The sequence below is a fragment of the Myxocyprinus asiaticus genome, chromosome 4 (genome assembly GCF_019703515.2).
Source record: "Myxocyprinus asiaticus isolate MX2 ecotype Aquarium Trade chromosome 4, UBuf_Myxa_2, whole genome shotgun sequence".
Taxonomy (NCBI): Eukaryota; Metazoa; Chordata; class Actinopteri; order Cypriniformes; family Catostomidae; genus Myxocyprinus; species Myxocyprinus asiaticus.
In genome coordinates, this window is record NC_059347.1 from 54,446,298 (window position 1) to 54,469,468 (window position 23,171).

General features: G+C 36.7%; 1 protein-coding gene across 1 annotated transcript; it reads right to left on the minus strand.

Moving 5' to 3' along the window:
• Positions 1–685: 685 nt before the first annotated feature.
• LOC127439681 (SEC14-like protein 2) lies at positions 686–22,724 on the minus strand. The gene is made up of 12 exons (XM_051695928.1): positions 22,437–22,724; positions 21,845–21,920; positions 17,063–17,106; positions 15,227–15,289; positions 13,882–14,070; positions 11,093–11,188; positions 10,940–11,000; positions 10,682–10,765; positions 9,876–9,982; positions 3,191–3,330; positions 1,837–2,006; positions 686–1,738 (listed from the first exon to the last, which is right to left on the minus strand). The coding sequence occupies exons 1-12, from the start codon at positions 22,488–22,490 to the stop codon at positions 1,635–1,637; spliced, it is 1,188 nt and encodes a 395-aa protein (XP_051551888.1). The 5' UTR covers positions 22,491–22,724; the 3' UTR covers positions 686–1,634.
• Between the last annotated feature and the right edge of the window lie 447 nt (positions 22,725–23,171).

Consider the following 23,171-nt stretch of genomic DNA (forward strand, 5'->3'; position numbering starts at 1 on the left):
GAAAAACAATGTGTTTAATAGGGGCCTTTAGCCCCAGCAAAAGGGGGGCTTTTTACCCCAAATACTGTTCTTTCACTTATTTGATAGTTATAAAAAAAAAAAATAAAAAAAAAACATTGATTTAATGACCTTAAACAAAACTGAAAATAATAAGTATTTTGTCTAAAAATAAATGTGTTAATTTCATTAGCTAACAACATTTAAAAAATGATTAAATATTAACTCAAATTATCTCAGAATCAACCTTTATATATTACACACAATGATCTCATGGAACAGGAACATTTTGCAGTGCATACTGTAGTACCAAACAGGTGTTTAGGCAAGTCCTGTGGTAGTTTTTCTTGCCATTTAGTGTTTTTGAAGAAAATAAAATCAAAAGAACCTTTTACCCCGGGGAGCCTTTTGCCCCATTGTACCCTACTAGGACTAAAATATTTTTTTTATATTTAACACTCTTTCTGACACTCAGTTTAAATGAAAAACATCCTCATAATGGGAGTTATTTTAAAGCACATATTACAAAATCCTTATTTTAACGATCGTTATTCGGTAATATATATATATATATATATATATATATATATATATATATATATATATATATATTATTAGTATTCTTAATTCTAAATCTTATAAATGGTTGTATTACACTCTACTTTAAAGTAAGTGAAAGAAAATGATAAATGTTTTCTTATATTTTAATATATAATTAGTAAATAATGTTAATGCAATATTACTGATAAATTACATCAATACTACAAAATCAAACAGACAAAAATAATAAGACAAATACAATGTGGTCATTCAAATACACTGACAAAACACTTTACATGTGGCTGGAATCAAATGCAGGCACCGTTACCGTAAACACAATGACCTGAGGTAAAACTCTCTTGAACAAGGAATAATTTTACATTTATAGATTATAACACAATTATAGAAGCAACAGTGAGAGTTAAATCCCCTTATTTTTGTAACAAATGTGTTTTAAAAGTTCACATATTTGTGTTTGCCATTAAAATAAAATATTTTAACCTTAGGTAATCTGAGGAAAACAGTCTTCAGACTTATCTGAGCTCCCTATATAAATGAGAAGAACAGGTGAAATAACTAGTAGTTAATGCAATCATGAAGAATCCACATGGGAAAGCTCAAATAATATATACTAAATGCTTTTGAGCATAACATTTGGGTCTTGTGACTCTTAATACAGTTGTTACACTTAATAACACTGACACTTAATAACAATGATACAGTAAATACTTCATTAATGCCAAGGAATTAAATTCTGAAAAATCAACTTCTGAACAGCTTCATCTCAGAAAAACTAAAAGTAAAGAATCGCATTGGCTGAAATTGGGATCCAGATATGCTGGTGAACAATATAGCATCATTGGATGTTGATGAGTGAACCATAAATATCATCCCACCATCATACTGTAGATGGTTATTCACAAACAAGATTTTATTGCAATGATTGGTCAGTTTGATCAGTATTACATTTTCATTTCTGAACTACAACACAGAACAACGTTTTTAGTTATGCTACAATGCAGTATTCCTTATACAATATCATTTTATAGGTTGCTACTTGTTATTTGTTTGGTCTTCAGTTCTGTCATTTTGCATTTTTAAGGTCCTGATTGGTTGTCATTACTAGGAAGGAGGACCTCCACTGAAAAGCTGACCGTTTTGGACTGGAAAATGCTGTAAGTGTTGTCAAATCGCAGTACATCTAAGAAGAAATACATGATAGTACATTTGAGTTCAATATGCAAGTTTAATGTTAATTTTAATGCTATAGAATTGTCTTCTCTGTAACTCTGTACTTACACACTCCTGGTTCTGGGCAGGTGAGGGATCCATCCTCAGGTACCAGGTGTGCATTGTAACGCTGATTCGGCACAATCTCCTTCATCTGACCGGCCTTCATCCACTCACCCATCTTCTTCTTCAAATAGACGCCAAATCCCACATCGGCACCATCACAGGTAAACTGCCATCTGAGAAAGAAATCAATGAATAAGTAAAAAAAATAAATAAAAATAATAATAATAAAAATAAACAAATAGGTCTTTTTAGGGAGATTAAATGTAATCATACATACTTTTATAATTACAACACAATATATTTAATTAATCATGTGTACATAGATAATTGCTCTCTCCAGTTTAATAAACATTTGTTTAAACTTTCATTAAAGGTTTTAAAATACTTTTCCTAATTCTTTAAATTATATATTTTTTTCTTTTCCATTAAAGACACACAGACCTAGTGCACTAGTTTTGTTCACAGTAGGTCAAATGTATGTAGGCAATTAGTAGGTATTGCATGTTGAATCCTGCATAGTAAATGTATAGGTGCTGTAATCGATTTCAACATCTTGCTAATTTTCACCAAACTTAGTCGATGAATTAGACCATGCCCAACAAAACATCCCTCGGAAAACATGTCAACAAACCCAATGTCAGCAAATCCGAACAAACTAAATGATTTATTTTGAAAATGATTTTTTATGACATTAACAGAGCGTTTCTGGTTGTTGGTTGCTTTCTGATTGGCTAAAAAGTGTGGGACGGCCCGCTGACACTTTTTTGCTGTTTGCAGAGCCTGGGACAGGTGTGATTTCTCACGACACCCATTTCAGTGATATCTGTCAGGTAGTATGGACATTTATAAGCATGCTATTCCTAAAATAAATCACATTTAAAGGTGCACTGTGTAATTTATTCCTCATTAAAAAAAGTTGTTCTTCTTAAGAAATAAATTGTTATTTTGAAACATTTGTATAAAATCATGAGTACTCATATGATATAAAGACTGCAGTCATATCAGTAACCTTATAAAAGCTGTTTAAATATACATGGAGAGGGTCCCCTCATGGGAACTGCCATGTTGAGATCACATGACCAGCCAAATACTTCTCGCTTAGCCTTAGTAACCACCCTGTTATTGGACACTTTCATGTATGGATTAAATGAATCATGGCTGACTGTGAATAATGCATTTTTACAGTGGCATCAGTATTGAAAATGTTCGCGTTTGTGAATGAAGTCCAAGATGACATGCATGAAACAATTACTGAGTGCACATTTTATGTAATGATCATTGGTTCATGGCACACTCCAAGCCCATTATTATTATCAGTGAGCATATTTTCTTCAGACAAATAATAAGATCTGCTCACCTCAGTGCAGAGTTTGGTGCAATTATCTCATATTCCACCTGGTGGGAGGAGCTGCGGCCTATAGTCACACACTGATCATAGTCCACTTTAATGGAGTCTCGAACGTAGTAGGACCTGGGAACCTCTGACGCAAATGTAATCTGAAAAAACAAAAAACAACAACAACAAAAAAAACACACACACAAAACAAAAAAGAGTTTAACATGTGCTTGTTTTGCACGAGTTGGTAATAATTTGCTTGGAATGATTGGAAATAAAACAAAGGATGAAACTTACAGAAGCATCATGCATGCAAAAGACAAAAGCCTGACATTTGATAATTAGTTGTACAGTATTTTATGGACAAAAAGGAAACAGAAGGAAAAAATGGACAGGGAAGTAGCCCAATCAAAGTGGCTTTTAATTTGGAACACAAACTACTTATATAAACACTGTTTAAGATTAATTATCATCACTACATACAGATAGGGTAGCCTACTCTGTTTTCTCTGAGGCTCTAGGAAAGAAATGTTGCAAAATAGCCTGTAGATATCCTCAAGTTCACAAAAGCATTCCATATCCAATAAAATACAGAAAAGTGTCTACATTGTCACTTAATACAATAAAGACAATAAAATAGACAATATGACAACAAAAACATCAGATTTAAAAGAGTTAAGGTCACGTTGTCTGGAGTCACAGACCCAAATATAAAGATGATTATATTTAGGGAATGATTTTGAGTCACTCAAAATCATAAAATCCTACAATGACCAATGATGTCTTTGAGAACAGTACACAGCAAATATGATGCAGTATTAGTTTGACATACAGAAAAAGGAAAACTCACAAACACTAACAATAGTTCACAGTAGACTCAACATATACAGTGCATCCGGAAAGTATTCACAGCGCTTCACTTTTTCCACATTTTATGTTACAGCCTTATTCCAAAATGGATTAAATTCATTAAATTCCTCAAAATTCTAAGAAATTTGTTTGAAATCTTTGCAAATTTATTAAAAATAAAAAACGAAAAAAATCACATGTACATAAGTATTCACAGCCTTTGCTATGACACTCAAAATTGAGCTCAGGTGCATCCTGTTTCCACTGATCATCCTTGAGATGATTCTACAACTTGATTGGAGTCCACCTGTGGTAAATTCAGTTGATTGGACATGATTTGGAAAGGCACACACCTGTCTATATAAGGTCCCACAGTTAACAGTGCGTGTCAGAGCACAAACCAAGCCATGAAGTCCAAGGAATTGTCTGTAGATCTCCGAGACAGGATTGTGTCGAGGCACAGATCTGGGGAAGGGTACAGAAAAATGTCTGCAGCATTGAAGGTCCCAATGAGCACAGTGGCCTCCATCATCCATAAATGGAAGAAGTTTGGAACCACCAGGACTCTTCCTAGAGCTGGCCGCCCGGCCAAACTGAGCGATCGGGGGAGAAGGGCCTTAGTCAGGGAGGTGACCAAGAACCCGATGGTCACTCTGACAGAGCTCCAGCATTTCTCTGTGGAGAGAGGAGAACCTTCCAGAAGAACAACCATCTCTGCAGCACTCCACCAATCAGGCCTGTATGGTAGAGTGGTCAGACAGAAGCCACTCCTCAGTAAAAGGCACATGACAGCCCGCCTGGAGTTTGCCAAAAGGCACCTGAAGGACTCTCAGACCATGAGAAACAAAGATTGAACTCTTTGGCCTGAATGGCAAGCGTCATGTCTGGAGGAAACCAGGCACCGCTCATCACCTGGCCAATACCATCCCTACAGTGAAGCATGGTGGTGGCAGCATCATGCTGTGGGGATGTTTTTCAGCGGCAGTAACTGGGAGACTAGTCAGGATCGAGGGAAAGATGAATGCAGCAATGTACAGAGACATCCTTGATGAAAACCTGCTCCAGAGCACCTGCTCTGGACCTCAGACTGGGGTGAAGGTTCATCTTCCAGCAGGACAATGACCCTAAGCACACAGCCAAGATAACAAAGGTGTGGCTATGGGACAACTCTGTGAATGTCCTTGAGTGGCCCAGCCAGAGCCTAGACTTGAACCCGATTGAACATCTCTGGAGAGATCTGAAAATGGCTGTGCACCGACACTCCCCATCCAACCTGATGGAGCTTGAGAGGTCCTGCAAAGAAGAATGGGAGAAACTGCCCAAAAATAGGTGTGCCAAGCTTGTAGCATCATACTCGAAAAGACTTGAGGCTGTAATTGCCGCCAAAGGTGCTTCAACAAAGTATTGAGCAAAGGCTGTGAATACTTATGTACGTGTGGTTTTTTTTGTTTGTTTGTTTGTTTTTGTTTTTTATAAATTTGCAAAGATTTCAAACAAATTCTTTCACGTTGCATTTTCCCCATTAGCCATTTCTCCCATGAAGGAAGTGCTCTTTTTCTTTAACAATGATCACTGGTTTAATAGGCAAATAAATTGCCATACACATAGTCTCACCAGTAGCAAAACACAAACAAGAATAATACTAATGCCTACTCTATTCTTTGTGGAACAGTATTTTTTCACAGCAGCGTTTACAAACCAATTTCTAACAATAGATTTATTTAAAATAGGCAACTATCTATGGCTCTCTAGTCAGAAACACAAATACATAAACATTTATTTGACTTATGCGATATCACAATCCAACACATATTCTTTATAAAAAAAAAAGAACATTAAAGTTAAAATGTGTCCTAAATATCAGTCCACTTTACATAGTATTCTCAATGTAAAATGTCATCTGTGGTGTCTTTAGGACTTCACTTCCAGTCCTGAAGAGGGATGCAGATCTACCTATGTATCTACACAGAAACAAAACATCTCAAGCTATGTTCGGAATGGTATACTAGCTTACTACTCACTGATCAGTGCACATTATATGCTGCTAACTACCTACTATTATGTTTGAAACAGAATGCATTATATAACAATAGAGCACAACAGTGCACGCCCACTTTTTCAGCCATCTTGGTTATTTCATAAATTATTTCATATAAGAGAATTCCAAGCCATGAACTAAACAGCCAGCTCCAAGGTGAATCACAACATTAAACAACATTTTTGAATCGTGAAAGTGTTTGAAAATCTCACACAAAGATAGTGTGTACTTGTCATCTTGAACGAGGGAATGAACTGCAATCCCATGAAGTATTGCGAATGATGTAATTGAATAAAAATTATGAAAATATAGAAAACTATTGATTTTAAGATGTTGATTATAAGTACAGAAACTATATTTTATATACATTTATTGCAAAATATACAGATTTATATAAATATAAAAGTATTTTCAGGGTGTAGAAAGACAGACTCGACTGCGTCATTCGCAATGCGTCAGAAAGTGGGCAGTCGCTGCAGAGTTCATTTGCCACAACTATTTGATTGGTGGCTTTTTCTTAAAGGGATAGTTCACCCAAAAATTTACATTTTCCTCATCATTTACTCAACCCAGAATTGTATGACTTTATTTCTTCTGCAAAACACAAACAAAGATTTTCAAAAGAATATTTCAGCTCTCTTGGGCCTCACAATGCAAGTAAATGGTGACCAGAACTGAAGGTCCAAAAAGCAGTATAAAAGTAATCCATAAGACTCCAGGATAAATTAATATCTTCTTAAAGGAATAGTTCACTCAAAAATTTAAATTCTCTCATCATTTACTCGCCCTTATGCCATCCCAGATGTGTATGACTTTCTTTCTTCTGTTGAACACGATCGAAGATTTTTGGTCCATATAATGCAAGTGAATGGGTGCCAAAATTTTGAAGCTCCAAAATCCACATAAGGGCAAAATAAAAGTACTCCAGACGACTCTGGTGGTTAAATCCATATATTCTGAAGCGATTTGATAGGTGTGAGTGAGAAACAGATAAAAATGTAAGTGCTTTTTTTTTTTTACTATAAATTCTCTTCCCTGCTCAGTCAATTTCCACTTTCACTTTCTCATTCTCCTTCTGTTTTTGGTGATTCACATCCTTCTTGTATATCGCTAATGGGCAGGGAGGAGAATTTATGACAGAAATGACTTCAATATAGATCTGTTTCTCACACACCTATCATATCGTGGATGAACACTGGATTTAACCACTGGGGTCATATGGATTACTTTTATGCTCCCTTTATGTGGATTTTGGAGTTTCAAAATGTTGGCAACCATTCACTTTGTGAGGACCTACAGAGCTGAAATATTCTTCTAAATATCTTAATTTGTATTCTGCAGAAGAAAGAATGTCATACACATCTGGGATGGCATAAGGGTGAGTAAATCATGAGAGAATTTTAATTTTTGGGTGAACTATCCCTTTAAGTGATATGATAGGTGTGGGTGAGGAATAGATCAATGTTTAAGTCCTTTTTTAACTGTAAATCTACACTTTCACTTTCACATTCAGCCACCTACTGATTGGGGCTGGTCAAAGGTGGAAATTTATAGTAAAAAAGGACTTAAATATTGTTCTGATTCTCCCCATCATCTATCATATTGTTCAGAAGATATGGATTTCACCACTGGAGTCATATGGATTACTTTTATGCCTCCTTTATGTCCTTTTTGGACCTTCAAAGTTCTGGTCACCATTCACTTGCATTGTCTGGACCAACAGAGCTGAGATATTCTTCTAAAAATCTTCATTTGTGTTCTGCAGAATAAAGAAAGACATACACATCTGGGATGGCATGAGGGTGTGTAAATGATGAGAGAATTTTCATTTTTGTGTAAACTATCCCTTTAAGGATTTGTCGGTAATGTAGTTCTTCACCAGGAATTCCACTATTAAACACGTTTTTTATTTATTTATTTATTTACTTATTTTTAAAAATATGTTGAAATAATTTGAAATAACACAAACTGATGGCTTTAGCAGGAATAAATACCATTATTTAACAACCTTTGAAGCTCACAGTAGGTCTGTCTTTGAAGGTTTCTTTTTTTTTTTTTTTACTTCCGGAAACCAACACTTTCATGTTTTAAACAGCAGTATGCAGCACTTGTCACGTGCCTTCATCATGTTGCATGTTTAATGCAGCAAATCGCATCCAGTTATCATCTTGGGAGTAAAAACGATTATTTAGCATTTTTGATACAATTTTGTGTAAAGATGCAAATAATTAGTCAAGAAAGATATGGTGCACTGGATTGTGCGAAACAGTACCTAGCACAGTATGCTCTGTTGTATACTGCACATTTTATCAAAATGTACAAGGTCATCCAGGTATTCTTTGTATACAGAAAATTTGCATACTGTGCATACAGTATACATGCAGCAGGCTATGCTATTTCGAACACAGCCTCAGTTTAGAACCACACCTTTGGACGTGATTCTGCCTCCTTTATATCCATTGTATACATAAGCACACATACACACATTGAGAAACGAATGCCTAAATGTGTAATTTGCCCATTACATACGGTGCTTTATCAAGTGCCCATCATAAAAGCACTTTGCTCTTCACACTTAGGACTTATCACAAACAGAATCATACCCACAATGCTCAGACAGATTGGGGGACAGATTAGTCATGTCATGTGCTTCACAGCTTCAACCTTGCCAGCCGATCAACTGAGTAATCAGCCTATATGCAATAACCAGTGAAGCAATCCCATGACAGATTACACCAAATAGCATCAAGCGTATCATAATGAAGTTTATGATGTTGTGCAAGAGTCCACTAGGTGGACTGCAGAATTTCATTTATACCTGGACTACAAACAGATGAACATAATACACAACTTTCTCTTTGACTTTCTTCTGTTTGACTGTCTGTCCAACCCTTAAAGGAGTAGTTCACCCAAAAATAATAATTCTCTCATCATTTACTCACCCCTATTCCGTCTCAAACTAATATGTCTTTCTCTCTTCTGCAGAACACAAATTATATTATGAAAGATATTTTGAAGTAGATATGATGTGAATTAATTCAAACAATGCAAGTCAATGGGGTCCAATACTTCCAAGCTCCAAAAAAGGATAAACATAAAGGCAGCATAAAGGTAATTCATATGGCTCCAGTTGTGTAATCCATGTTTTCGGAAGTGATACGATTGGTTTTGGGTGAGAAACAGACCAAAATGTAACTCCTTTTTCACTATAAATCTTGACATTTAAGTCTCCTAGGCACATTCATGATTTAAAGCTTAATTATGCTTCCTTGCGCTTGGTGCATGGCACTGTACACACGCTCCGCACATGTGCATGCACTGTACACGCTCTGTGCATGTGTCAGGCGCGAGGACCCCATTGACTTGCATTCTAAATTTATATATATATATACACACACACACACACACACACACACATCATATTTTCATCAAAATATCTTTGTTTGTGCTCTGCAGAAGAAAGAAAGTCATATGAGTTTGAGAAAGCATAGGGGTGAGTAAATGATGAGAGAATTATTATTTTTGGGTGAACTACTCCTTTAAGGGTTGGACAGACTGCCAGACAGAAGAAAGTTAAAGAGAAAGATGCGCAGATGGATGGACGGACGGACGGACAGACAGACAGATAGATACATATTGGTTAGACCTCGAGTTTCATTAAAAGGAAACTGTTGTTTGACTTCCATGCGAGTTTCGAAGTCATGGCATCCTATTTAGAAAGGGAACTGAAAGTACCCAAAATATGAAAACTGAGACTATGTAAAAACTATGTTTCTTAGCCAAAATTCAAATGATATGTGACCTTTGTCCTTTACTCACCATGGTTCTACACCTGGGGTCACCATCAGGGTCAGTCAGTTTGCCCCCATAGAAAGCTGGAAGTTCCTCAGGGTCAATGTATTTCTGTAATGCCTCCTGCCAGTTTGCTGAGGAAACAGAAGTATGCAGAAGCTTAGGCACAGTTTACTTTATGGTACAATGGAATTGTGTATAACCATGATTCTGTTTTGGATGACAGCAGTAGTTACCACCAAGTAGGAATATTTTAAGGGTTTTTCAACCTAATGTTTATATATCACATCTGTGAGATTCTGTAGATTACCACTGACTGAAGAATTTCGACCCTCGTGTTCATAAACGAAAATGGGAAACACATTTGCAGTAACTTACAAAGAACTTACAATGGAAGCTTAGCAGGCAAGCAGACTAGTGGGCTTAAAATAAGGACAGACCAATATATTCACCAGGTCGATTAGTCTGAAAATTTTTGTCCAGTTTGAATTTGACAGAAGTGTTAATAAATCATTGCATTTTAAGCAAACATTGTGTAAAATATGGGTTATTTAGATTTTTAGCAGTTTTGTGTCTTCTCATTTGTTCTTATTAAATTGTATTATGTATACATCAGCATTATATCAGCCATTGATGCGAAGCTCGTAACAGTAAAGCACTAAAGCATAAATTCTTCAGTTAAATTAATTTGTTACTTAAGCTGTAAAGTTTCTAAATCATACTTTTTAGGTGGGGTTACTTTTTTTGGTGGAGGAATGTCTCCATAATAGCAACAGATAAATATTACAAAGTATTACAATTACAAATGTACACAAATACATGTGTTCGCTTACATCCCAGTATGATGACCTTACGGCGAGTGTCTTCACTCAAAAAATGTTTCACCAGATTGTAAGCCACGGGAAACAGTTTGGGTGCTGCAACAGATATTGAAAGTGGTACATCAAAGTGTCATGCATAACAGTGCTTGCAAAATAACTTGCTATTTATCTTAAATGCAAATGCTTGCAAAACAACTTGCTAAAGTGTTTGTATGACAATAGAGTCTATATGTCACTAATAACTGATACAGCTTGTGAAACGCTACTAACCCTTAATGACTAATAGCCTCTTAAGTCCCTCTGGATAATTATCCTCAAACATTGTGAGAATCTATGAATGATATAAGACAATGCATTAGGATGTGACACCAAAAAGCCAAAAGTATATTGATAACCAAAGAAAAACAAAAAACAAAAACACACCTCTCCATAAGTCTCTACAGCAGGTTTATATAAGTGCTTCATTCCCAGACCTTCACAGTCATAGACCATAGTAATGGACTCAATGTTTTTACCCAGCTTTGGAGAGAGAAAGTGAAAACAAACAGAAATAACGTTGTGATGAGCAACAAACTCATTTTAACCTCAGTTCTTTAGTGCTATCAATAACTAAATAAAACATTAATGGAAAGTTCACACAAAAATAAAAAATCCCCTCATATGCTTTTTTTTTTTTTTTTAATGGAACACACAAGTCCATAGTGGCCACTAGGGGTCGATCAATGTGGTTTTTTCAGGGCCGATACCGATACCGATTATTATTAATCAAGGAGAACGATAACCGATATTTGGGGCCGATATACATTTGCAGTAAAAATTTAAATATTAGTGTCCAAATTTACACTAACACAAACTCCAACACAAAATGTCCTTTAAATGCCTGTGAATGTGTTTAATGAAATACTGCAAAACAGAACATTTCAGTATTAGCTTTTGAAAAATACTAGTCAAGTGCAAAAAGGGCAACAGGATTTTATTCACAATGGAGGTGAAAGATTAACGCTAGCAAATTTCATGCTATGTTTACTAAACCTCCTAACCTTGGTTAGCTAGCTAGCACTATCAATGCCATCATCAGCTATAACATGTAAAAACACCAACTCATACGGGTGAGTACTACTGTTAAATCAGTCCTTATCTCTGCCGGCCATCTATATTGCTACTCTGTATTTCTCTATTACGGTCTACTATCGTTGAAATAACCGCATCTGCAGCTCTACTATAAAGCACGAGCAGGGGTAGAGAGGCAACGCATGCGGAGAGCGAAAGGGCTTTAATGAAGCATGTTCTGTGTTAGAGAAAAATATTCAAAGATATAGAGCTGAAAGATCACTGCTATCTATGCCCCGGAGCACTTGGTTGTTTTGTCATGCTGATAACCTAAAGTGTAGAAATGGCCGTTGTCATGATGTCTCACAGTCCGGATGGAACAAATCCGAGGTCCGGACCTGAGAGTATTGCTAGAGTAATAGAGGATTGTGATGTTTATTGTAACTTCAGTATCTGCACTTGAAAACAGCTTGTCCTCTCAGTGATTCATCTTTCTCTCGCTGCTTTCCTCTTTCCCACCTCTCACCCATGGAGTACAGTGTTGATTGGCCATTTACTCATGATATATAACCAGGGTTGGGAGGGTTGACTACAGATTACAGAATACATGCTGTAAAATGTAATTTGTAATGTATTCCATTAGATTACTCAAGGTCAGTAATGTATTCTAAATACTTTGGATTACTTCTTCAGCACTGGTAGATTTTTTCACTTGTTTTGACTATAAAAACTCTTCCAGTACAGTAAGACAAAATACATATGTTAAAAATACATTCTCTGAAAAACCTAAATATCTTATGCAGTGTTGTTTCTAAAACAAGATAAATCAAACTGATCTTGTTTTAAGGATTTTTAGATATTTTTACAGGAAAACAATACAAAAATTATTATCAAGAATACAATTTTTGCCCTAATATCAAAGGTCTTACTAGAAAAAAAGAAATTATGATCCAACGTGAATTGTTTTTTATTTATTTATTTATTTATTTATTTTTATCCCCTTTTCTCCTCATTTGGAATGCTCAATTCCCACTACTTAGTAGGTCCTCGTGGTGGCGCAGTTACTCACCTCAATCCGGGTGGCAGAGGACAAGTCTCAGTTGCCTCCGCTTCTGAGACCGTCAATCCACGCATCTTATCACGTGACTCGTTGTGCATGACACCGTGGAGACTCCGCATGTGGAGGCTCATGCTACTCTCCGCGATCCACGCACAACTTACCACGCGCCACATTGAGAGTGAGCACCACTAATCGCGACTACCAGGAGGTTACCCCATGTGACTCTACCCTCCCTAGCAACCGGGCCAATTTAGTTGCTTAGGAGACCTGGCTGGAGTCACTCAGCACACCCTGGATTCGAGCTCACACTCCAGGGGTGGTAGTCAGCGTCAATACTCGCCGAGCTACCCAGGCCCCCAACTTGAATTTTCTTGATAAAAAAGTATGATCGTGCCTGGTAACATGTGCATGTAAAATGGCTAGAAATAGCATTTTAGCTTAGTGTAAAGCTGACAATTTATACAAGGTTTATTTCTATTTCTTCTGCTCCAATTTTACTTAAAACTTCTTTGTCTGTTGTATGAATGTAACACATCATAAGAAAGTGATTCACCGCTGTTCAAATGCACTTTGGATCGCATCATTTATATGTATATGTAAATGTTTTCCAACTGAAAGGACTAAATATTAAATGAAACAAATGACAATATAATGCAAAGTAATCTCTTCAGTAATCAAAATACTTTTTGAATGTAACTGTATTCTAATTACCAATGATTTAAATTGTAACTGTAGTGGAATACAGTTACTTATATTTTGTATTTTAATACGTAATCCCGTTACATGTACTCCCCAACCCTGCATATAACCAATCCGATAATGGTGTGGGCGGGACATTGAGCCAGACTACAAGCAGTGGCATCAGAGCCAACGGAGCACATTTTAAAATGTATCGACAATCAGATCAGACGAAATAACTATTCTGATAATTAGAAAGATTATGAATATCGGATCCGATTATCAACCAGGCCGATGTGTTATCGTCCATTTGTGTTTCAAGGAAGAAAGAAAATAATAGGGTTTAGGAATGAGGGTGAGTAAATTATGACAAAATTTTCATTTTTGGGTGAACCAGTCCTCATTCAACGTCTCGCACACATACCCGTTCACTCTGTAAATCACAATCTTTCTGCAACATCTCGCAGTCTCTGACTTTAGACTTGATTAAGTCTTGTTTAGTTGCTGAATGCATCAGTCCCTTAGGGTCCATAGGGCCAATGACTTCATACCATACAGGGCTCCCTTCCCGGTCATGGCCACACATGCCACCAGAGAGGTACTTGTCTATTACCTGAAAAAGAAACACACTGGCTGAAATATAATGGCTGTGCAAAAGTAGGATCAAACTCTTAAAGGGGACTTATCATGGAAAACAGACTTTTTTATATAACTGAATATACTAATGTAGACATTCGCTAACATTCACAATGCAAAGCTCCCTCCCGCAGTGCACATACAATATTTATAGCTACTAAGCTGCAAAAAAGCCATTTAGATATGATCATGTTTATGATGTTACAACCATAGGCACAATAACATTTAGATTTTTACATACCAACAAATTTACATATCAACACCTATTTAGTATACAGCAATTTGGCCATGTAAACTACACCAGTATGCAAAGGTTAGCCAATCATGACAAGGTAATTTACTTATAGTAATCTTAAAGATGTTGTAACAAAATTAGCATGTTTAATTCTAAAGGTCAGTGAACGAGAAGAAAATGGTCATGTTAAACTAAATTGTTTTTGGTGTAATAAACCCAAGGGTGTATGTTTGGTTTGAAAGTTGGTAGGGACAAATTGCAAGCTTTTTTACATCTATTAGTTTAAAGGTTTGCACCTAAGATGCAAATAGAAATCCAACCGTGTAATCTCCAGAGAATGATTAAAAAGCCCTTGTACAGTAATCACAAACGACTGTGATTGGTGCATCCTTCCTGAACAGCGCTGAGAAAAGTAAAAGGTGTCACATGACAGTGCCTTTTATGTGCCACTTCAGAAGAGGTTGAACAATCATTTACACATGAATAATGATGCTGAGAATTTTTAATAGTAGAATAAACACATTTTATGTGTGTTAAAATTGCTCAAATGTTGGTTGGAACATTTTTGATTTTCAATAAGTTGGTAGGGACATGTCCCTCTCATCCCTACCTAAATCTAGGCCTATGAATAAACCTTAACTAACATTATAACTGGACTAAAAGGAAAAAAAAATAATGCTACAAAAGTAAAGAATATGGCCCCTTTAAGATTTAGTAGAAAACAGTAATATTGCATTCTTGTAACTTGTAAAAGTTATTCAGTTCATTGTTATTTGTCATTTAGCTGTGAAAAATTGCACCTTTTAGCCGATGACAGACTCTTAAATTGTACAAAATAACAAGTATCTTTTTTATGTCTTTGTATATGTTCGCTAATCATAAAGTGATATAATTGTACCTCTGGCACCTGCCACTCCGTGGTAATTGTGTCAGCTTTCATGTGTTTCCGAAACTCCACGTGCTGCACATGCAAAACAACATATGATTAAAAACATACCTTTACATTTAGTCAAAAACTGTTGACATGAACTCATTTGGCAATTTAAACAGATTTCAGACCCTCAGCATAGCAAAGTATCACTGTATGACTGTTATCAGTTCTGCCTGAACACAATTTCCACTGAGTCTCTTTGCATTAGATACTGTTGACTGTGATTTGACCTGAGGTTCAATGGACACTGGAGACAGTGGAGTGACACTCCTTGTTTTAACAACTGCAGACCCATGAGCTACACCAGTATTAATGACACGATGGTAATAGAAAGCAAACATTGTTCCCTTGAAAGCATTGTGAACATCCAATAGAACCCCATAGAATTATCTGATTGTCTGATCAGATGAGCCACAGGCTATGATTAGGCAGAGATTTGACTCATCAGTGCAGACTGCTGAATTAAATCCTTAAAAGCACAGCGAGCACTGTAGTTCTGCACCACATGTTAATGATGCAACATAAATATTTGTTCTTAATAGCTGTGCTTTAATTTGATTTACTCGCATGCTTAAAATCAAATGTACAGGAAGTTTTAAAAAAACAGCCCAGTGAGGGGGGCCTGGGTAGCTCAGCGAGTATTGACGATGACTACCACCCTTGGAGTCGCAAGTTCCGAATACAGGGCATGCTGAGTGACTCTAGCCAGGTCTCCTAACCAACCAAATTGGCCCGGTTGCTAGGGAGGGTAGAGTCACATGAGGTAACCTCCTTGTGGTCGCGATTAGGGGTTCTCGCTTTCAGTGGGCCACGTGGTAAGTTGTGCGTGGATCGCGGAGAGTAGCATGAGCCTCCCGTGCTGTGAGTTTCTGCGGAGTCATGCACAGCCAGCCATGTGATAAGATGCGCGGATTCACGGTCTCAGAAGCAGAGGCAACTGAGACTTGTCGAGGTGAGTAATCGCGCCACCACGAGGACCTATTAAGTAGTGGGAATTGGGTATTACAAATTGGGAGAAAAGGGGATAAAAAAATAAAATTAAAAATAAATTAAAAAAACAGCCCAGTGAGAGTAGAATTAGTGCGTCACAGTGTAAGAAACTGTTAACTTTAAAGTAAACCTAATCAAAACGAGTTAATACTCATTTCTGGTCTTAATGTGAACCATTCATCACTTTTCATCAGCAGTATTCCAAAGAGAAAAAACTTTTCTTTATAATCTTCAATTAAAATGATTTTCCTTTTTTGGTTGACGTAACCACGCCCTCACACTTTTAATTCCTCATGTATAACCACCTGGCTCCGTTCTGGTATGTAACCACTTTTCAATAAAATCAATTCCCAGCTTACAATTTTCCCAATGAATAACCTCTTTCAATCGAATAGCCATTTCATGTCACCTGACAATGGTGTAACACTAAATATTATACAGATTTTTAATATGATACTGATTACTTAGGTTCCATATTTTATAAATGTTGTAATATACTAAAGATCTTGTCTGAAGGCCTTGACATTGGGTCATAATCACCAGCCCCTCACATAAAGCCTGGCATTGTGAGGATCAAGTCACATTCCAATCCATCATACTGGAGAAATCCAGAGACTTACAGAACTTATCTTTTATCAAACAAATTTGGCACAGTCTGTGCCAGAAGAATTATCTGCAGCATTAGTCTGAATTACATAAATGTGTCATTTAGATTACAGAAATTGGTGAACCCAAGTGCTTGTTTATCCACTGAAGTGATAAAAAAATAAATCAATATGAAATAATTGGATGAGAATGATGGTCGTGTCATACCTTGCGCAGCATGGCCTCGGCTTTCTGTAGATTGAAATTTCTGGCTGGAACACAAAAAAGACAAATTGCACAGAAGCAAGTAAGCAGGTTTTTTTTTTTTTTTCCCCCTCCTTATTCTTTTATCCAAAGCAATTTATACTGCCCTACAAATTATCCCACACTTTGAAATAAAGAAAAATGGCTTCTTAGTCCAGCCAAATGAGTTGTAAATGTAATGTATTTATTAGACATTTGCATTTAAACATAGCCGACCCAAACCTGTGTTTGACAAGATGTGTCATTGTCTCAGAGACTTGATTTCAAAAGTCAGTTTTGACAAAATGTGTAATAATTACTGTGTTTTGCCTGCAAAAACCAGTGGTTAAGTGGCTTGTTTAAAGGCACAGTGGTTATAGTAACCGTTACCTATAACCTTTCAGCTATGAACCCTGATCTTTAATCACTAGTCTATACTGCCACTAGATATCGTAGAAATATAGACATCATGACTCCGCAAGCTGCAGACAAAGTGCTTTTATTAGTCTTAACTCTAAGAAGGTGACTTGCAAATAATTGGATGCCATGCGACACTAAAGGTCTTTTGGTAACACATTAACTTTTCAGTTGAAAAGAAGGAATGTTTGCTGAGGCTATTCTAAAGGTCTGTAGGTTCCTGAGCCCATGTGGACTGGCTAATTATGTTTGTAAGTTAGGGAATGAAAAGCCTATATCCTCAACCTACACTAATAGTAAAACATTTTAAAGGGATAGTTCACCCATAAATGAAAATTCTGTCATCATTTACTCACCCTCATGTTGTTCCAAGCCTGCATGACTTTCTTTCTTCCATAGAACACAAAGAGATGTTAGGCAGACTGACATCCTCAATCATAATTCAATTTCATTGTGTGGAAAAAAGATGCAATGCAAGTGACTGGTGACTGAGGCATTATTCTGCCCAACATCTCCTTTTGTGTTCCACAGAGGAAAGAAAGTTATACAGGCTTGGAACAACACAAGTGTGGGTATTTTTTAGTAATGAAAGAATTTAATTTTGGGGTGAACTATCCCTTTAATCAAACTTTAACCCATTTAATATATCCATTTCAATTTCACAGTCCTGAAAAAGTAAGACACACTGGATTACTTTCATTGACATCACTGTACCTGACTGACCGAGAGACATGACTGACCCAGAATTACACAGACATTGAGTCATACGTAAGTATTTAATACTCATAAAGAAGATTATGTGACACGACTGACAAAAGCGATCAGTGTTCTGCAGAACGGAAATGCCAATCGCTTTCTTCCGGTCCAAGACTTTTTGTTCAGTATATACTGTATATTTACTGTGTACTGTGTACTGCGTACTGTGTGTGGGTGTGTGTGTGTGTGTGTGTGTGTATATATATATATATATATATATATAAATTCATTATATATATAAACTTGAATCACAGTTAAATGCTTGTATTTGGAATGCACCAATATTCAGACAATCTAGATTTGTACTTTTCTGGAGAAAATGTGAGTGCTTTTCCATGAAAAAGTCGCCACCATGATTCTAGGATGTTGTTGGTGGTTGCTAAGGTGCTCTAAGCAGTTTTTAAAACATTGCTGTGTGGTTGTTAGAATGTTGCTTACTGGCCCAAATTAAAAAATAAATAAATAAATTAAAAAAAAAAAACAGCACCAAGTCTCTATGATATTATGTAATGCCACTGCGAGTCTAAATAAGTCTATTTGCTTGTTTTATCATCCACAAAGTGAACAATCCCATGTCTGAATGCTTAGAAAACAAATAGCACACTCTCCTCAACAAGCCGTATGATTTGAGGGATCATTCATGTCTGTGGCACAAATGGTGTGGGACGAGTTCCACGCCGATGATTAATACTTAGGGATAGAGATTTGTTCAAAAGCCTTAGCAAGTACCACTAATTAAAACTCTACAATTATTGAGGAAGTTACAGATCATTGTCATCTGATTTATTCAAACGCACATACACACTCCATGATGTTGTAATGATCATGGGGCATTAGACAGCAGTGAACTCGTGTCATTTCCTTGCAGACTTCAATGACATGTTTCATAATGGAGTGTTTATCTTATCAATGCCGAGACAGCCTGGTTTTATTAATGACGTTTGCATGTGTCAACTCTCTCTAGCACTGCAAGAAAGAAGATAACACAAGACTGCAATGCTACATTTAAGAGAAATCTCAGATCCCGTCACGATGTATGACATTCACTCTAAATTGTCGAACTTCTATCATACATTCTGGACTCTAGGTGGTGTCATTATTTGCTAATTAAAAGTTACATCATCAGTGATCTTACATAAATTCTGTACTGCTATTCTCTGCCTAGAAATCCCTGCAGAAAACTGATTGTATTCAGCCCTATTCATGCACACAAAACAGCCTTTGTCAAAACCCAAAGACAGTCTCTGAAACGCTGCCAAAGAGGTGTTTCAAATGCGATTCTAGAGTGTCAACTTAAAGTTTAGAGAAACTTTATTAAGCAACACACTGGTTAAATTTAGTCTGCAACCTCTATTGATATGTAAAATCTGCATAGTGCATACAATAAAACTAAGTGCATGAACGAACACATTAAGAAAACAACAGATCAAAGGCTGTCATATATTGGGAGTTGTATTTGAACATGTCCTCCTTTGGCAAACCCTGTTCTTGACTCCAGTGATAGACACAGTTATCAGGCTTTGATCCGATTACACTGATTCATACTGTCTGCACATGTGTCAGTACAGGGCATACCCGCTCTTGCCAAGATCACATTCTATGAGATTCTATTCTATATACATTAGCATTCTTTTTGATAGGTATTATAATTCTGAGATTCTATTCTGTATGCACTATCATTCGAAATAATTATATTCTATAGGTAGTATAATTTTGTAAGACTATTCAAAAGATATTTTGATTCTGTGAATGTAGTTATTACCATTCAATAAAATGTTATTCAGCAGGTATTGGCGTGCTATAAGATTCAAATATATATATGTAGTATAATTCAGAGTTTTACAACTTCTCTCCAAGTCAGTAACATTTAATAATTATAACAGAATTGATTAAATATTTCCCTCTCTCTCTCTCTTCCCCAAAATATACAGGTGCATCTCAATAAATTAGAATGTCGTGGAAAAGTTCATTTATTTCAGTAATTCAACTCAAATTGTGAAACTCGTGTATTAAATAAATTCAATGCACACAGACTGAAGTAGTTTAAGTCTTTGGTTCTTTTAATTGTGATGATTTTGGCTCACATTTAACAAAAACCCACCAATTCACTATCTCAAAAAATTAGAATATTTTGACATGCCAATCAGCTAATCAACCCAAAACACCTGCAAAGGTTTCCTGAGCCTTCAAAATTGTCTCTCAGTTTGGTTCACTAGGCTACACAATCATGGGGAAGGCTGCTGATCTGACAGTTGTCCAGAAGACAATCATTGACACCCTTCACAAGGAGGGTAAGCCACAAACATTCATTGCCAAAGAAGCTGGCTGTTCACAGAGTGCTGTATCCAAGCATGTTAACAGAAAGTTGAATGGAAGGAAAAAGTGTGGAAGAAAAAGATGCACAACCAACCGAGAGAACCGCAGCCTTATGATTGTCAAGCAAAATCGATTCAAGAATTTGGGTGAACTTCACAAGGAATGGACTGAGGCTGGGGTCAAGGCATCAAGAGCCACCACACACAGACGTGTCAAGGAATTTGGCTACAGTTGTCCTATTCCTCTTGTTAAGCCACTCCTGAACCACAGACAACGTCAGAGGCGTCTTACCTGGGCTAAGGAGAAGAACTGGACTGTTGCCCAGTGTTCCAAAGTCCTCTTTTCAGATGAGAGCAAGTTTTGTATTTCATTTGGAAACCAAGGTCCTAGAGTCTGGAGGAAGGGTGGAGAAGCTCATAGCCCAAGTTGCTTGAAGTCCAGTGTTAAGTTTCCACAGTCTGTGATGATTTGGGGTGCAATGTCATCTGCTGGTGTTGGTCCATTGTGTTTTTTGAAAACCAAAGTCACTGCACCCGTTTACCAAGAAATTTTGGAGCACTTCATGCTTCCTTCTGCTGACCAGCTTTTTAAAGATGCTGATTTCATTTTCCAGCAGGATTTGGCACCTGCCCACACTGCCAAAAGCACCAAAAGTTGGTTAAATGACCATGGTGTTGGTGTGCTTGACTGGCCAGCAAACTCACCAGACCTGAACCCCATAGAGAATCTATGGGGTATTGTCAAGAGGAAAATGAGAAACAAGAGACCAAAAAATGCAGATGAGCTGAAGGCCACTGTCAAAGAAACCTGGGCTTCCATACCACCTCAGCAGTGCCACAAACTGATCACCTCCATGCCACGCCGAATTGAGGCAGTAATTAAAGCAAAAGGAGCCCCTACCAAGCATTGAGTACATATACAGTAAATGAACATACTTTCCAGAAGGCCAACAATTCACTAAAAATGTTTTTTTTATTGGTCTTATGATGTATTCTAATTTTTTGAGATAGTGAATTGGTGGGTTTTTGTTAAATGTGAGCCAAAATCATCACAATTAAAAGAACCAAAGACTTAAACTACTTCAGTCTGTGTGCATTGAATTTATTTAATACACGAGTTTCACAATTTGAGTTGAATTACTGAAATAAATGAACTTTTCCATGACATTCTAATTTATTGAGATGCACCTGTACTTACCTAAGCAGAAATTAATATTTAACCCACTCACATTACAACAAATTGTTATAAATCATAAATCTCACACTGAATGTAACTTACCTCTGAGCCATCGGAGAAGAAAGGAGTCACTTTGAGATGGACACTGGGGCAGAATATCCTGAACTCTCTCCCGAAACTGACAAAAGTTTGAGTACAGATGAATAATTATGCAATGCATTGATTCATTTCCATTAATTGCATGCATACATTGATTCATCTGTCATAAAATCAACAATGAATATATACAGGCAAAACTAATAATTTTTCCATTTGAATTCATTTATTCATGTGTAAGAAATTGCATATGAATATATTCAGGCAAAACCTAATTCTACCATTTAAATACATCTATTCACGTGTGATGACAACAGTGCAAGCATGAACATTTACTACAGGATGCATTTAGGTAATTTACAAAACTCACCACAACAGAGTGATAAACTTTTTAAACTTCAACTTAGTATTTAAGAGGAAACTGTGGATTTAAATATCCATCCAAATCAAACGTGAAACCTTTTTCATTTACCAAAGACCTGTACAGTAGCCTACGTGGCCTCTGATCGGGAAAAGCTCTAGGACCACGTTACTCTGCAAACCCTGAGAAATTCTATCTATTACAAACTGCTGATAGATTTATAAGTAATTAAGTCACCTGGGCTAAGGAATCAGCTTGTATTACGCTCAGATCTCCAACTCTTCCGCTCATGTTTCCTCGAGTACTCCAGAAATAACAGTAGTGTTAGAGACTGTAAAGAATTGAGGACTGAATGATGTCTCGTGTCTCCTCCTACCAGCTGTGCATCGTTTACACCGCTCATTCAATTCATATTTACGCCAGACGACGGATTGGAAACAAATTATTCACGTTAGCGCCTTCTTTGATTTTAAATGGGAATGTCAGCGAGGCTGTGAGGGATAGACGTACAGTCCCTTCAGTGGACTGTACTGCAGTTTAAAGTGTTTTTGGATCATTCCGTGGACAAAACATTGAAAAAAGATCTGTCCAAGAACATTCAGTATACAAAGAGCTCCAGACAACATGAGTTGTGGAAAATCAGATGTGATCTAGGAGCTTTATACAGTTTTATACCGTTCGTGACATTGAAAACATTGTAAGTGTTACAGCCTCACTGCCTCGTTGTCATTCCCATTAAAAATCAAAGATGGCGCTAGCGTGAATAAGGTCTACAAGGTCTAAGCGCCTACAGTACCGGTCAAAAGCCTACTCACACCTACTCATTCTTTATTATTGATACTTTCTATATTTATAGTATTCATCAAGCCCATGAAATAACACAAATGAAAGAATGGGAACTGTCATGACCAAAATGTTAACAAAATAAAGGTTAAACTATATTTTAGCCTTTTTAAAGTAGACACTGTTGGC

What these genes read in the sequence shown, in the direction of transcription:
- LOC127439681 (XM_051695928.1), bottom strand. Translation starts at nt 22,490, where the DNA reads ATGAGCGGAAGAGTTGGAGATCTGAGCGTAATACAAGCTGATTCCTTA. An exon ending in GTGATTTACAGAGTGAACGG is followed by an intron (nt 11,189 to 13,881) that starts GTATGTGTGCGA and finishes CTCTCTCCAAAG; the next exon opens with CTGGGTAAAAACATTGAGTC. An exon ending in ACCCCAGGTGTAGAACCATG is followed by an intron (nt 3,331 to 9,875) that starts GTGAGTAAAGGA and finishes TTGTTTTTTCAG; the next exon opens with ATTACATTTGCGTCAGAGGT.